This window comes from Mangifera indica, chromosome 19 (genome assembly GCF_011075055.1).
Source record: "Mangifera indica cultivar Alphonso chromosome 19, CATAS_Mindica_2.1, whole genome shotgun sequence".
Classification (NCBI taxonomy): Eukaryota; Viridiplantae; Streptophyta; class Magnoliopsida; order Sapindales; family Anacardiaceae; genus Mangifera; species Mangifera indica.
In genome coordinates this window covers 6,086,951-6,104,296 of record NC_058155.1, presented here as the reverse complement: position 1 = coordinate 6,104,296, position 17,346 = coordinate 6,086,951, and the positions used below count along the sequence as shown (strand labels likewise).

Genomic DNA, 17,346 nt, shown 5'->3' with positions numbered 1-17,346 from the left:
AATGAAACCCACCCAGATCATTCAGTAAAACATCCTATCTAAAAGATCATTCTGCAAAATGGAAGCACAGGATATCTGTTTCATATTAAATGAATTATTAGCAATAACAGAGAGTTAAGTCTGTTATAAAGAATTCTGTGAAACAAAACTGACCATTCAATATCAATAAATATTTAAAATAATAAAATAACAATTTGTTCTTATATAACCAGAAAGACTGACAAACTTGGCCATTTGTACTATGAGGTAATCAAGTTCAGAAATGCGAAATCTTAGCTTTGGTTGCTAGTTTTTCTGCTTACCATTTCGCTTGTTCTTTCTCTTAGGCTTTTTCTTTCCCTTCCCCTTGTTTTCAATCTTCTCAGAATTTTCTGGCCACTGGGAACCAGAGGCTACATGCTCTTGCAATGTCTCCTTACTGTCCTTATCCAATTTCTCTTCTGATCCCGCCTCTGTTGCCTTGCCTTTAGTACTCCTATTCTGCTGCAAGAATAGTTTATTCAAGTGAACATCCAACTGTAAAATCACAAAAAAAAAAAAAAAATCTAAATCTAATCTTATTACTTCATACTGCATTCAACAGATGTGAAAAAAGAAATGAAATTACCTTAACTGCTGGGGCATTCAACAAAATGCTCTTTTCATCATCTGCATTTTCTATCAATGCCTCTATTGTTTCTGATTTATCTTCATTTATGGTCTGGGCAATTGAATCCTTATCTAGAAGGATGGAAGATTTTGAAGTCGGAAGAATTGAACCCTTCTCTTTCCCACGACAGTCTAACAGAGATACATTCTTGTGCAGATTAGTAGCTTCCAGTTTATTTCCAGAATGGCCTTCAGATTGTGGAAACCTGACACGTAATATCTCCTTATATTTGTTAGCTGTCATGTCAACAAAAACTGCATCTCCACACCTAAATCTTGAACAATTTTCCCCCAAACTCACAATTACAAGAGGATTCCGGATCTTCTTGAATGCTTCGGCAATCACATCAACATTATGAGAATTATGCCTCCATCTTCTGCGAAGTAAATTACAAAATTCCGGAGGCAGTTTGTCATAGTTCCTGTTGAGCAAGTCAAAGAGCAAATTCGCATAGTTCCCAAAATTCATATGAAGCAAACACACTATCACAACCAATCTCAAAACTACAAGTGAATGGTAATGATGCACATGATTTGTATGTGACTTTTTGATCCACTCCCTTGTGTCATTCTGGCGGTGAAGGAACTGTGAAACAATGCCGACTACGAAGTTAAGTATATCTCCAAAGGAAAATTGCACATCAATCTTAAAACCAGGGGGGGTGTTCCCCTCCTGGTAGATGAGCAATTCCACAAAACATGACTGTGTGGTTAAGACGAACCCCTGGACGCTGGATAAAATAATCAGAAAGCGCTGGAGAAGATACAGAAAATTAGACGGTGATATATAGTCTTTCTTCCATTTGGTTTCATAAATATCTTTCAGTGCTGCATAGAACTTCTGAACAGGATCAATGTTATTGCCTGGGCCAACATTTCCAGAAAGACTGAGGCCCTCCAAAAATTCCTTCCATGGTTTATTTTCGTTACAACCTCTTTACTTGGCTTGCCAGACCCCAGAATCATTAGTGCCATGCGTCCAATTTGCTCATAAGATAGACACCCTTTCAAGCCAATATTTTGAAAAATAACTTCTTTTATCATACTCCTATGAATTATGTCTTCTGAATCTTCTATGAGATCAGAAACTAATTCGTCTTCCCAACCATATTTGGAAGTACTTAAATGAAGATGGAAATCCAGAATCTTTCGAACAGTTAATATTTTGCCTCTTAAACTCTGACATCGCTTTGAAGCATTTAATTGTTGACTAAGCAACAATAGGTTGCACTGCTCATTTGATATAATGTCAGCTTCAGTTTGAACAAATTCAGAAAATTGGTTCGAGTCTTTCTTGGCCAATGACTTGGCTTTTCCCAAAAGCTCCTCCTTCTCTCGAAACTGCTTCAAAGGCCAGCCTTTGCTCCCAGATGACCATAGAGAGTTGGAAAACACATAATTAAGAATGAGTATAGATGCTTCTTTGAAATTCCCAGCTTTCTGAAGCAAATCACTTGCACGGAGAATATCTCCTCTTGTTTTTGCAATATTTGCAGCATCCAGGAAGTTTCCTGATTCTTCTTCCAGAAGTATAAGTTCATCAAAGCAATCCAATGACTTCAAAAAGTTACGTTTCAAATCCAATGACTGGAAGGCTTTCACAAATTTCATCATGGACGTGCTATCTTTATGCTCATGATAATGAAAAGCACAGCTCTCCAGAAATTCTTGTTCAATGTTGCTTATTTGTTTGATTCTTTGGACAAGATCAACATCGTTACTGGCATGTTGTTTCCAGTAATATATGTATTGCAATCCAACATAAAAAAGCTTTCCTTTGGAGCAAACAGTCAAGCATTCTGCTAAAAAATTGCCCTTGGCATACACCTTTGCAGCAAGCTCATGGTGTCCGGCCAGACAAAAACATTCCCCAGCTCTTTCCAGCTCTGGTTCCTCACATTTTTCCAAATAAATCCTACCTGCAGGAACAAGAAATTTAATTCGTAATGTCACATTTACTAACCTAAAATAGAAATAATACTATTATATCTAGCACTTTTCACCATTGACTACTATAACAAGGGCAATAAGTTCCTGGAGAAAAGAATATTTAGCAAGGAAGAAAATAATTGCAGTAGGTCACACTCAGCTTCAACTGAAAATAGGTCTCCAGTCACTTTTTGGAGGCTCATCTTGGAGCAGATGGAACTAGCAATAAAGAAAGCTTCTATACTCATTTCACAACAAACCTTGTGATAAGACTGCAACAATTTTACAGTAGAATCAAACCAAAACCTTCTTATAAACACATACTGCATCTGGGGAATATCAAAAAGAAATCTATGACCTATTCTCAACAATAAGAATGCTTAATATATCAAATCCAGATGTCACAAAATATATCAACAATAAATCATCGGATAGGAGAAACAAAAGATAATTTTTAAGTTTTCACAGTAATGATAATTAAGTAAAGAAGTATATCAATAAAATTGCAGCACATAAAGGCAGCAAGACATATTCCATATCAAATAATCAATATCAAATACATACCAGCTCTTTCATACTCCCCCAACTCATAAAAACATTTGGCGGCTGAATCAGCATTGTTTATAGCTTCAAATTTTATAGCAGCTTGCCTTAGTTTGATATTAGCCTCCACAGGGTTTAAACTGCGGATGCGGTCAGCATCAGCTTTAAGGGCAGTAGCTTTACACCTTTCCAACCAGTATAAATCTTTAGCTCTTTCGAAGCAAAAAGTTGCCATTTCATTATTACATTCATGAAATAGCTGGAATAAGAAATAATTGACAAAAGAAGAAAAAAAAAACAATCAGCATCACCGAGAAGGTACAACCTTCCTAACATGTACACACCTACCGCAACAAAATATGAATGTCAAATGGCTACAATGATAAAAATAATGATGACAGCAATTTTTCCTATACAGTGTAATGAGACACTCTAGATATGAAGGCCAAATGGCTCAGCTAGGCAAAGGGTACCAGAATTGGATAGATGAAAATAAAAAAGAATATTGTTATGTGCCCCAAAATATGACAGAACAAGATACAAACGTTTCCCTATTAAAAATACGCCAACAGAAATAGATAACAGTGATGATAAAAATAACTTGGAAAAGTAAAATAAACCTTGAGTCCCTTCAATTTCCACTCCTCTGGGGTGCTCACAACTTGCATTGCATGTACAAATGAATCATCCAACTGTTTGACTTGAACAAGAAATTTCTTCTTCCAATAGTCAAACATAGGTTTTGAGACATCCTTGTTATCCTCCCAGATCCATAACCTTTGCCTTGTGCGAGTGATGGCGACATACAGTTGCTTCAGTTCAGCACACAAGATGTTGTGTTTAGCTTCATTGAAGATTGGGAAAGGATTAGGTGATGTGGAGTCAAGCAAACTTTGTTCCTTCATATATTCATAAATCACTCGCCATTGATTCTTAAGATTTGACGAACCAAAAAAGTTGTATAAAAGCACATCCTATGAAGGAAAATATTCAAATCATTAAAGAGAAAATTAGGATTTATAAAAATTACTGATGAATAAAATAAAGACCCGGATAAATGAAGAAACTTTTTTTAAGACCAATCAATTCAGCAGTGTTTAGTAATCAAATCCCCTCATGTATTTTGAAGAAGTATTTTACTATAGATAGAAGATCAATAGTACATTTCACTAGGAATAGTTCCCAGAAGTCAAAATTTCATAATACTACCTGCATGTCTATCTTACATTGCCTACGCTGAAAATGAAATAAAATGACAGTTAAGAGAAAGAGTCTGAAACTACAAGTTTTAAAGTTTTAATTAGATATAAATGACCAATTCAGTGATAAGATCAAATAGGTTAGAAGAGCACTTAAGCAAATAACATGAAGAACAGTATATTAAAAGCAAACTCTTCGTCGATTACTCCAGCAATAACAAAGACTTTTAAAGAAGAATGAATTACCTTAAATTCAAGGCCTTTGCTCTCTACTATTGTCAAAACAAGAGCTTGATTCCCGACGTAGTCAGAAATATTCTTCCGAGCATTGTCATCCCGTACCAATATTACCTGATCCGCTCCAAAACCAACGATGGCACCAGCAGCATTTCCAGTCTTTCCAAAAATTTTTATGATTGCATTTTCATTGTTCTCAGATTCAAGCAAAATTGGAGATTCCCCATATATCATACTAGTCTCAGGGTTTAAAACATCAACAAAGCGATCGAAGAAACGGTAAAGGAGGTCAATGATGCTCTGAGCTAACTTCAGGATACCTACATGGGTACGGAAGTTCTGGCTCAAATTTGAAGTCAACTCCCCTGGCAATTGTTTGTGCTGTATCACCAGAAAAAACAAATCCCTCTTCCACATTTTTGCATATATATTTGAACAGAGCAATTTGACTCACTGTAAGATCCTGCACCTCATCAACATAAACAAAATGAATTTCATCTCCATGATAATTTCCCTTTTTAAGTCAGTGATAAAGATCAATTACTAGATCAGCCAAATCAAATTCACCATTTGCCATCTTCATTTTCTCATAGTTTTGAAATATCTCATATATCATCTCCCTCTTCAGTCTGCTTAAAGTGGAAACTCTACCCTCTGATAATAGGACATAATCTTCTCGACTCAGTTTACCATCACTAATCTCCATAGATTGCAACCCTCCTTTTATGTAAGATATAATCTCAGTGAAAACCCTTGAAGAATCAAGTTTCTTCGTTAGTTTTTCATTAAAATGTGGCCAATAAAATAAACTAAACCTGTCATAAGTAACTTCCTTTATCCTCATAATTGAATATAAGGAAACTGATCTTAACCTTTGACTTAGAGTATCAGAGTGTTTCCTTACGTCATGGAATCTATCAAAATATGAATTGTCGATTGTTCCATCCAGCATCATCAAGAACTTATGATACGTTAAAACAAGAGGGTATGACTTAGATGGAACGTCTACAAAAGAATTTGGAATATCTTTGAATTGTGCCCCATCATCAATATCATCCATGTCTAGTAAACTGCCTTCTCCTATAAACTTCTCACCCAGGGTAGAGCTGCATGCATAACAACTAACATCATTTAGCCATTAACAGTCATCCATGTAGCAAATGCAAAATATCTATTAAGATTCAATGTCTATACCCCATTCTTAAATGGACTCGGAAAAATATGAATATAAAAACACGATGATAGGTGTTGTTTTCAATCAAATTGAAGAGAACAAATGTTCTAAAAGATAATTAACATTAAATGAAATAAGAAAAACAGAATGCAAGAGCTATCTTTATAAAAACCCACAAACCTTTTCAAGTGAGAAATGTGTTGCTTTACAGCAAAACACAATTTAGGACTGACTGTCACGAAAAGTTGGCGCAAGATATTTAGTTTCTTCTCTCCAATAACCGTCTCAACATCATTTTCCTGAGTAGTATGCATATGCTTATGATAATGATCTCCATAGAATCCTTCTGTTGCCATGTGATGTAGTTTTTCTTTCTGAAATAATTTCATGGTCAACACAGTAGTTTTCCCTGTACCTGACCTACCAAGTATAAAGGTGCTTCTAGGATAAAGAATCATCTCCAACTGTTCATCCGTTACTTCAAATGGAAGATCCAATTCTCTACCATCACGGTCAGAAAGCAAATGGCTCACAATACCCGATGATAAAGCGTAGAATTTCATTAAAAGCAAACTTTCAGCCACATTTGAATTCTCAACATAACTCATACTGTCTAAAGGAGCTCCACTTAAGTCACTTCCACTCTTAATGTCAGCAAGATTCTTGAATCGAATGATTTCTGAAGAGACTGCCCAAGTCTTGGGAACTTCCAAATTCCTAGTCAGAAAGAAAATAATAGATAAATAAATAAATGAAGCTGAATGAAATTTTTTCCTTCAGTAATAGAAACAGAATTGGAAAGAGTAGACATACCCTTCAATATATTTCTCTTTGCAACGGTTGATGTAGTCATCAGTGTACCTAACAAATATATCATCCAAACGTTTTACCAACTTTGGAACATCCTCCAAAGGCAATATATCCCAGACCTTCAAAACTTGGATGTACATTGATTCCTTCACTATGTCAACAGTGCAAATTGTATATAGACCTTCAACTTTAAATTGCTTAATAATGTGCAGAGAGCTTTGGCAAATAGTATCTATGTTCCTTCTCTTAGGTCGCCAGCTAGTTGAAAGTTTCATTAGAAGGTTGATAATCGACTTCTTGTCGCGATCTGATTTCATTCTTTTAAAAGATTTCAAGAAGTTATCATTAAAAACAACCTGAGAAATAAGCGTCACTGACAAATATAAGCACTAACCATGGTAGGAAAAATTGATTGGCAAAGCAAGTATAGCTAAGGAAACAATATACCTTCCACTTTTGATTTCTGAAAAGTATACTGTCACCATTCAGCAATTCATCCAATTCATTAAGCCTCTAATATAGCTTTGGCCATATCCTTATCTTTGTCAGCATTAAAGAAACAACAGCGGTCCTTAGCATCATGGATTAAGATTTCCCAAACAGATTCACCATGAGTTAAGGTTCTTTCATTCCCTAAAATCCATAAACAGTGCCTAAAGGGTATCAAAGGGACAGTAGTTATTCACTATAGTTAGTAAAATGAACAAAACACATTACACAATATTTACATGTATACCTAGCCCTCGTAAGCGCAACATTGATTCTCTGTGGCTTGGACAAGAATCCAATGGATCCACTTCTGTTGAATCTCACAGTCGAAATTATAATAATGTCCTCCTCACCACCTTGAAACCCATCAATTGACTTCACTTTTACAGTAAAGTCATCACAGTTATCATACTTGCCTCCAATTTTTTCTTGAATTGTGTGTACTTGCGCACCGTAAGGTGAGACTATGCCAATGCTCAGCTTCTGTTTTGAGTCATTCCAATCTGCATATTATGAATTACCAAGGATATAATAAGGAGATTCAATAGAAGTATTTTTGGAATTTGGTCAAGTTGAAACAATTCATTTCATTTATATAATGATTTCATTATTTAATTTAACTCTTTCTCTTCAATCATGTTTAACAAGTGATGCATAATACAAATTAGTATATGCGTGAGATATTAGGCAACAAATTGAAAAGAATTTGACAGTATATAGCATTAGACATTAACAAGAAATCAGCACTTTTAGATTTCCATTTGCATAATTGAAATAAAAGTCCATGTAAATATATAAATTATTCTAAAAAATGCTAGTTTCTTAAGTGCAAAATTATAGAGGATGATATTTATAAATTGGATGGCTCTACCCTTTATTAATTTGTTGCATTAAGTGCCTGCTATAGAAGGGTAGGTTAAGCCTCTGGCACTTACAGTCATCAGTCAAAATGCCGACAATATGGAGCTAATGTTTTGTTTCTCAAGATAGAATATCAGAATTTAAATGAACGATATGTTATAGAGTAAGCTATGACATGACAAAATAAAAACTAATTTATTTCTTAAATGGTAATATAAACATAAGAATCCAACAACACATACCTTTGTACAGGTTCTGCAATATTTTCATCACAACAGCTACCTCAACCATATTTCTCCAGCTACGGCCAATGAACTCTTCTCTCCCTTCGAGAATATTGATGAAAGAATATGAACGGAATATTGGAGATCTTGGCAAAAAGACTTTTGTGTAGCTTTTTCTTTTAACATTAGGATAATCCCAAATCTGGTTGTTATAAAAATGTGAATTTGGGAAGTAGCTAATTGAGGGGTGCATCCGATACTGTGTATTGAGCAGGTGTTTAGAGTGACCCAATGAGCTCAGCCTCTCAAATAAGCTTCTACCGAAAGAAGCTTCATCAGAAACCTGAAAAAAAAGGCCAAGCAAAGGAACTTAAAAAGTAAAGCAAAGGCCAAATACAAAAACGTCCCCAGAACTGTTGAAATAACATAAACCATACCTTGCATTTAACCGTTGCTGGCAATTGGCATTCATCCCCAATGAGAATAGTGTGATTTAAGCCGAACAGTTGCAGCAGTATTGTCGACTCACTTTCTCTTAGTTGTGCCGCCTCATCAATGACCAGAATGTTCAGTGGTTCCATGTCCACATAATGCAGCTTAAATGCACTAGACTTAGTGCAAAATATTACAGAAGCTGTTTTAAAACAGAAATCCTTTAACGAATCTTTGTTCATACCTCTTGGAAACTCAAGTTTACTAAAGGAATCATGAAGATTTCTTAAAACAGTATGGCATTCACCTCTCCTTTTCTGCAACAAGTAATTTCTATGCCCAGGTGATGAAAAAAACTCTTCAGCTACTGAATGTGAAAAGAGCTCTTGCAGCTCGTCAGAAACTACATTTTTTTGAAACAACAAAGTTTCGAAAGAATCAAGTAAACTGATAAGATCTACCATATTTTGAAAATTACTTTCCAAAATGAAACTTTTGGGTATATGAGTGGAGAAGATATATACACAATTTCTAAGAGGAGTGGCAGTATGTTTAAATCTATCTCTCACAAATTCAAGAAATGAATTAAACTCCTCAGTGTCACCTTCCGTTTCCATATTCCTGTAATTCTCTTTGACTTCATTTTTGTCAACGCTTTCTTTCTTCTTTATCAATTTATTCTCCAAGAAAATGTGATACTGAGAAACGCAATCTTCAAGTAAATCCATCATGGATGAGAAGCAATGCCTCCAGCCAGTCAGCATACCAAAACACTCTGAAAGCCTTTTAACACGATAATCCAGATATATTTCTTCTATTTCTTGACCAACTTTGAGTCTCTCCTTACTCCCAAACAAGAGAATATCTCCAAGAGGAAGCAACAGAGTCTCACTTCCATAGTCGTCAGTTTTAATCGATTCTTTCAGCAGCTTCAGAACACGAGAAGCAACTTCAGTAATTGCAACATTTGTCGGGGCACAAGTAAGGGTTCTGCATTTTGTTTTCAACAGCGTAAAGAGAAGCATACTAACAGCTTTAGTTTTCCCTGTTCCAGGGGGACCCCATATAAGTTGCACAGAGGACTTGTGATCACAACGCACTCCATCAAGACAGGTAAGAACTGCATTCAATGTTGATGATACACCACTACCAAATTTCTCATATAAGATGCCTCCATTCAGTTCAGAACAGACTTGGCAACTTTCCTCCAACTGTCATTCAACATGCAAGTCTCAATCAAAAACTACACAATGTTTGTCAGCAAGAATAAGTATAGTATAAGTAAATCATCTTCAGAAAACTTACCACAGAATTCCTGCATAAAACTTCATTGATAATCTTCAAATTTCGAGACATGTTCAAGGATTTCCATATTCTTCTGTTAGTAGTAATATTTGCCAAGAAAATCACAAACAGTGATTTCTCCCCATCAAACTGCTGGATGCTTTTTGAAGCCTTCACTTTAAAGTAAGTAGAAGTGGTATCGTTATCATTTTCATCATCATCCCCTGCGATTTTCATGACTGATAGAAAAGACCACATCCTACCAACCCTCTCCAAGTCGGAAATAGTTTCAGGCTTTGCATCTGCTAAAATTAAAATATCCCCCGGCAAAGTTTTATAAGGCTCTTTACCATTGTTACTGAACCTGTTCCTCCAGTAATCAATCTTAACATCATGCAGCTCAGGTCCATGGGGCCTAAAAACATCCACCTTAGCATAAGGTGCGCTTGAAATGGTCTCCATGGCTGAGAACAGTTGTGCTCGTGTTTCTTCCAACAAAGGACAAACAAATGATTCGAAATACTGAGTGACAGAGTCAAATGATTCAGGAATTTTTTCCACCTGAAAGGAATAAAACAATTACTCAATTCAGAAATAAACTATCAATTAAACTATTTTCAGCCAGCATGAACTTGAACATAAGATGAAAGCACTAGAAAGTAAAGAGAAGTCTCATCTAAAGCTTGTTGCTGAATGAGATCAACCGTTGCCAAAAAAAAAAAAAAGGAAACAAACTACAAATATTTCTTTATTAAAATTTAATAGTTTCTGAAAATGAAGTAGGGTAAGAAAGCAAACCTTATGACTGAAAAGATTTTCATTACAAATGTCATCAAGAGACCAAGAAAAGAGAATATTAATGAAGCCATCGTTATGATTTTGAACTCCTCTCTTCTTGCTGCTACTACTATCTTCACCTTCCATCATCATATCCACTGATCCTTCTTCTGAGAATTACACAGTCAAATGAAGTAGCTTTACCAATGAGAGGCAACTAGCTTACTTCAGTAGGAAGAAAACACCATGCAAATGCAATGAAGAAACAAGGAATCTATAGTACTTCCACTTGAAAAGCTGCTAACACACTTAACATCGTCTTTTGTTTGGCATATCATATCACACCTTGAAATGCTTTTTAAAAGCATATTAAAGAGCCCAAAAGTCATTCGCTCATTTATTCAATTCCCATTCGGCCGTTTGGTGTCTCAAGGAAGAAAAGAAAAGTCTTCAGTCTCCTCTTCATGACGTCGCTCCCCTTCTCAAACAAGTTGTCATCAGTGTACGGACAACATCTAAGTTTCTTGTGGGGTTTGAAAAAGAGTTTAAAATGTGATCACATTCTTTTAAAAGTCAAATAAAAAACGGGGCTTTTTATAAAGAGAAAAAGTTTTGATTTATAAAAAAAAGAAAAAGGAGAAAAGACTTGACGCGTGGGTAATTTTGTTTGTGTTGATACCAGTCCTCACAGAACTCAGATGTTTCGCGTCTTTTCACTTAGGGTTGGACTCGAGCCGAGTCAGCTTGAGCTCGAGCTCGAAATAAGCTGGGCTTGGCCAAGCTCGATCGAGTTCGAGCTTGCTCGATAGATTTTTTTAAAAAATTTTTTATACAAAATGACGTCGTTTCGACTAATATATATTAAAAACGATGTCGTTTTGATAACGAAAAATGAACCGAGCTAAGCCGAACCGAACTCGAGCCTGAAATGAGCCGGTATTAGCCGAGCTCGAGTCAAGCTCGAGCCAAACTCGAGTCGTCCATATATGAAGCTCGGCTCGAATCCAGCCCTATTTTCATTGTTGTCAACTGCCTGTACTAATTTTCTTAGTAGCAAAGAAAATTTATTCGCAGCCCATGAATGTACATTCAAAATAAATATTAATATATGTTTACCAATGATATGTTAAGTGATTAAACATAAATTTATTTCTAATAAAATCATAGTTATCATATAAATTAATATCCATTCTTAGTGCATATTATTTTATTGAGAGAAAAAAAAACATTTAATGTCACCCTAATGATCTCCATTATAATTTAATGAGATATTATACCTACTAAGGTGGGTGAAAGGAAGCATGATTGCTAGTATTTTATAGGGGTTACTAATTAAATATTTATATTTGAAAGGAATTATATAAAAATAATTAACAAATCTAATCTTATGACTGTCATTGATATAAATATGAATATGAACTTCAATTATGTTATCTCTAAAGTTATGATGATTTTGTGTTGGTGTGTTGGTTTATTATTAATATATATATTATTGAAGGTTTAGGGGTGGTTAAAAGTGGTATGATGTGTTATACATAAGTTTATAAAAATTTTGATTCTATCAACATGCCTTAGAGAGTTGTTTCCATATTTATGTCAATGATAGTCAATTGTTGATATAAATGTGGTGTAATGTGTTACACACAAGTTTTCATATGCGGCTACCAAGTATGTGGGTAATGGATGTACTATCAAAGTTGAATAAGCTAGTGATACATCATAAGTTATGGTGGTAACAAGTACTAGCGTATGGTGGTTGCAATGTCAGGGAGCATTATTAGACCTATCAAAAGGCTATGTCAAAATTGACACGACTTATTATGCCATGGGCCATGGCAGGCCAAGGTTCAAAGAAATGCAAACCTTAGAGAGTTGTTTCAACCCATGAAATTTGAAAGCTCAAGGCATGGCCAACATGGTGGGTCATGCCTTTATGGACTTTTTTGTGGGCTAGTTTGCCAAAATTATCAACCCATGAACATTTATTTTTTTGTAGTAGAATTATTAGGTAAATAGGATTCTCTCAACCCCTTATATGGATATGTGATTGTTGTGGACTGAAAAATTTACCCGTTGCCATTAGTTGATAAGGATTTGAAGGGAATCAAGGATTATTAAATTGATGTTTGTTATTGTTGCTTAATGAACGTTATGTATTGCAAATATGATGGTGATGGGATTCAATTTGTTAATCATGTGTTTTGAAGGATTATGCGAAAGTTTTTATATATGTATGTTAGAGATGATTTGGACTACAGTAAACGTTTCCTAAGCATTCAGGTTAGTTCAAGTTAATTCAGATTATTTTCGTGTAGACCCTAAGATGACTTTATTTTGTTTTGAGTCTTGTCAAGTTGACCCGAATTCACATTCGTGTAAAAAAAAAACTCAACCCTAATATGATGTTTTTCATATCATGTCAAGTTAGATTAATGAGTTGTATTAAAATTGTCAACTTTAATATTAATACTATTATAATATTTGGACAATATGATACAATACCTTTTTGACAATTAAAACTAATGGATGATTTTGACAAACGGGTGGAAAATAGCTTTTTCAAACTTAAATGGTGGGAATTGTTATTTCATTAAACCTTGAGAGGGACATAGTCATTTACCATAATAATTTACCATTAATAAATTTTAACATTTGGGCAAAATTTTCAAATGTTTAGTATTCTTTGTTATCTTTTTAAATATCTATAATATATTTTGAATAATACTACTCATCCTAAAAAGCATATGAAAAATTCATATATCAAATGAAGTGTAACTATTTGTGACCTTTATATATAAATAATTAAAAACAAGAGTAATACTATCCATCTCAAATTTTCATGCCCAAATGATGTATCACTTATGAGAGCTATTATATTTTGTTTAAAAGATGATATACATACGGTGACACGTTATTTATAATATAATAAAATAAGATTTTGCTCAAAATCTTATATTTATATATTTTCTTATGCAATGAAATATATTATAAAATATTATTTTCAAATTAAAATTTGTTTCAAGTCTTTCTTGGTTGAAGACTCGTTGAAACAAATGGATTTTCATTTTACATGAGACAAAAAAATTTCTCTCAAAGAATTTTGAGATGAAAGATATGAAACAAGCTTTTTAAGTTATCGAAATAGAAATATATAGAAAAATATCATTAGAAATTATAAGTCTACTTTAGAAAGTATATATAAGTACAATTCACGAAATTTTCAATGAGTAAACGTTCAACCATGGTTGTTTCTATAAAGAAAGGTGATAAATTCAATCTCAGGCAATGTCCAAAACATGAACTAGAATCAAATAAAAAAAAAAATGGAATCAATTCCTAATGCCTTTGGAGGTTAAATGTATCTATAGACTTGTACAAGATCAAATATAACTTTTGAAGTAGGAATGTTGGGCATATATCAAAGTAATCATGGAATTGATCATGGGAAAGCTACAATTAACACTCTTAGGTATATCTCAAGGGCAAGATGGTCTTTTTATATGTATTTCTGGATACATGTATTTGAAACATAACTTAAGAGTATGAATATATGTTTATTTTGAAATTTTAAGTAGGTGAACGTTTGCGCATGAATAATGCATGTCCATTCATTTGATTTATCGCGTGACCATGCATGCTTAATATGCACACCCATGCAATCAGTTATCTCATGAGAGTTTATACAAAATTTAAGATTGTTATTCCATAAATCTTCAAGTTCCTCTTACCTAGTTTTCTTGCTAAGTAACGTGCTTCTTTCGACAAGCAGAAACAGATTTTTGGCTATTAGCTAACTAAGGAAGAGAAGGCTTATCGGTAATGAATCGTCTAGTTATTGAAGTCCAAGTAAGTAGGATTACTTGATTTCTATTTTTGTAAAATGTAGTGTTGATATGATCCTTGGATGATATTTTATGGTTTGGTAAACTGAGAAAGAGTAGATGGTTAATTTCCAAAAAAAGAAAATTACGAAAAACACAAAAAGGTATATGGATTTATGTGAAGGTTTATGCACATATGGGTATAAAGAATTAAGTATTATGTTAATCCATTATGTTGAATGTTGTGGTATTTTTGGTGATTTTATCTATTTAAATTGATCATGAACAATTATATAAGTCAAGAGGTTAAAGTCTGTAGTGAGTTATAAGATAGACGTGGGAAGTTTGATCAAATTTGATTGGTTATGTACATGGTTTGTGTGATAAATGTGTTGTTTTGGTATGTTGTATTTAAAACTTATTTTATGCATCATAGATGTTGGAGACCCAATGAATGTATGTTCAAATGACACTTGGATCTATAAAACAAAATCAACGAAGAAGTATTAAGATAGAAAAATACTCAAGTGTATAACAAATTTTCTCTATCTTAAGGTTAAAACAGATGAATAGTCAAATAAAATTCAGTCGACTGAATAACCTTGAGTTTATGTGCTTAAAAGTTAAACATATCTTGATCAGGAAAAGACTCAAATGCCTATTTTAGGGAAAATTACAGAATTGATGTACAGTAAAAAACTTTAAGACACATATATCTTACATTATGTGTTGCATCAACATAATGATTATAGAAAATGGATAAGAGATTATGTACGAGATTAATAAGGCAAATAATAATACGATAAATTAAGAGAAAGAACGTGCATGATTTATCTCCATTAACTTAAAACCAAGACGATGTCAAACAAGGGCAATATTACCATTTTATTTAGTTTATCAAACTTTCTTTAAAAATAAAAATAAAAAGGTAAACGATAAACAATGCACAAATACAAAGCTTAATACGATACGTATGCATTTTATTTAATACGACCTTGCCGGAACAAGGGGATTTAGTAAACAAAAAGAAACTACATGACATTATTGGGACCATGGAAGACAAGTACGATTACCAACCACTGAAATCATACAAGCAAGATTATATTGTGAAGTAATATTCCATTTGCATTGTCTGCAGTCATCTATGTTCGAGTCGAAGATCTTGACGTTATGGTTCTGACTAGAAAATAGAAAACTGCAATACAACTTAGTTGGTGGATAAAACCCATCTCGAAAATGATAATTCATTGTCTCACCTTTAGCAATAATGTTATGAATGAGTGATGGATGGCGCACCCCAAAAACGAGTTTGCAATCTGCGATAATGCTCTTACAAGTAGTTTCCAAACCATTAAGGACACTTACAGTTCTGCTAGGTCAATGGAAAAAAGCAGCATCACACATAATCATGTATGGAAGTAGCAAAATCATGAACAAGATAAGCTTGTTGAATGAATTCATGCTTGTTACTGATTATTACAAAGGGCAAAATCTGCAAGAATTTAGAGATGAATTTTGATCTTAATGAGGTTAAGAGAAAATGAAATAGTGAATGTAAAGTCTACAAAACAAAACCTTATAACAATGTTATGTCCATCTATACTAATTTATTGATGTTTATTTGACCACGTACTGAACTTTTATGGTAAATTTTAATGGAAAATAATTGTATGCTTAATTAGGCATTGGGCTTCCCCTTTAGTCAAGGCCATTATTGAATCCAAAACCTAAATTTTGTGTAGTCTTTGTTGTCTTTTCTAACCATAAATAATATGACCTTGAGATGTAAAGTAAATTACTATTTATCTCAAATTTTATGTCTCCAATGATGTATCATACAATGTTTTTAGACTTAAATTAGGTTTTGACCCAAGTAAAGGGTTGGTCTGTAAGTTGATTGAATCGGCCAACCAGATACATCAACGATGTCAACATAATATAATTAATATTTTAAAATATGTTTTAGCTATATTAATGTCAACATGATGCTTAGATAATTTGATTTAACGACTAAATCACAATCTGATACGATTCACACGATTAACCTCAAGTTAATTTAATTTGATGGCTACAAAAAGTTTTAGCCATGTCCCAAGTTTGATTTGTCACTGATTTAGTCAAACTGATCAGTTTAATTTGAGTTTTAAAATATTAGTATCATATATAAACATTGTTATATTTTGTTACATAATATACGTATAATAGCACATATTTTTTATGTGATCTTTTGAATATTTTTTGGATAAACAGGACTAAGCATTTTTTGGTCAAAGTCATGTACTTACATATCTCCTTTTGTATTGAAATATTATTACAAAATGTTATTTTCGAAATTAAAATTGTTTCAATTCTTTCTTTGTTTATGATACGTTGTAACAAGGAGATTTGCAAAATTTTCGCATTAGATAAAAACACTTTAACAACTAATTCCACTACCCACTATCAATAAACTCAGCTTAAATCCAAAAATCCCTTATATATTGCAAAAAAGACAAACAAACAACTCTGAAATATGTATGAATTAAAATACATGCCACAAAATGCTCACTAGATGCCAGCAGTGGGTCTAATCACAATTCACAAACGTTTCTTGGGCAAAATGGCAAAGAGTTAAGGAACCTATTCAAAGAATTCCAGAATTTCTTCAATATTACAATTCTAGAATGCTTTCAAATTTTCATAAACATTTGGAATTTGTTCTTCTAAGGTTTAAAACAATGTGTTTGTACTACAAATACTTATTTTTTTCCGTGTTAAAAAAAACTTGTATTAGCAAGTGAAAAATAGCAAACAATTTACTCTCAATGATCAGTTTAGTGTGAATCAAGTCTAACTGGCAAAATAGAAATTTAGAGTAGTATATATTATATTCTTACTTATTGAGTGTTTATCACTCAAATTTTTTTATTTTGTCTTTT

General features: G+C 33.4%; 1 protein-coding gene across 1 annotated transcript; it reads right to left on the bottom strand.

Moving 5' to 3' along the window:
- Window positions 1-346: 346 nt before the first annotated feature.
- On the bottom strand, window positions 347-10,942 carry LOC123203504. Its single transcript, XM_044619859.1, is given in 15 exon segments — window positions 347-483; window positions 608-2,567; window positions 3,142-3,379; window positions 3,741-4,094; window positions 4,566-4,902; window positions 4,904-5,662; window positions 5,911-6,447; window positions 6,544-6,896; window positions 6,988-7,051; window positions 7,053-7,193; window positions 7,277-7,532; window positions 8,133-8,457; window positions 8,552-9,757; window positions 9,852-10,391; window positions 10,629-10,942. Coding segments are annotated over 14 exon segments (6,339 nt in total). The 5' UTR covers window positions 10,761-10,942; the 3' UTR covers window positions 347-483; window positions 608-1,470.
- Between the last annotated feature and the right edge of the window lie 6,404 nt (window positions 10,943-17,346).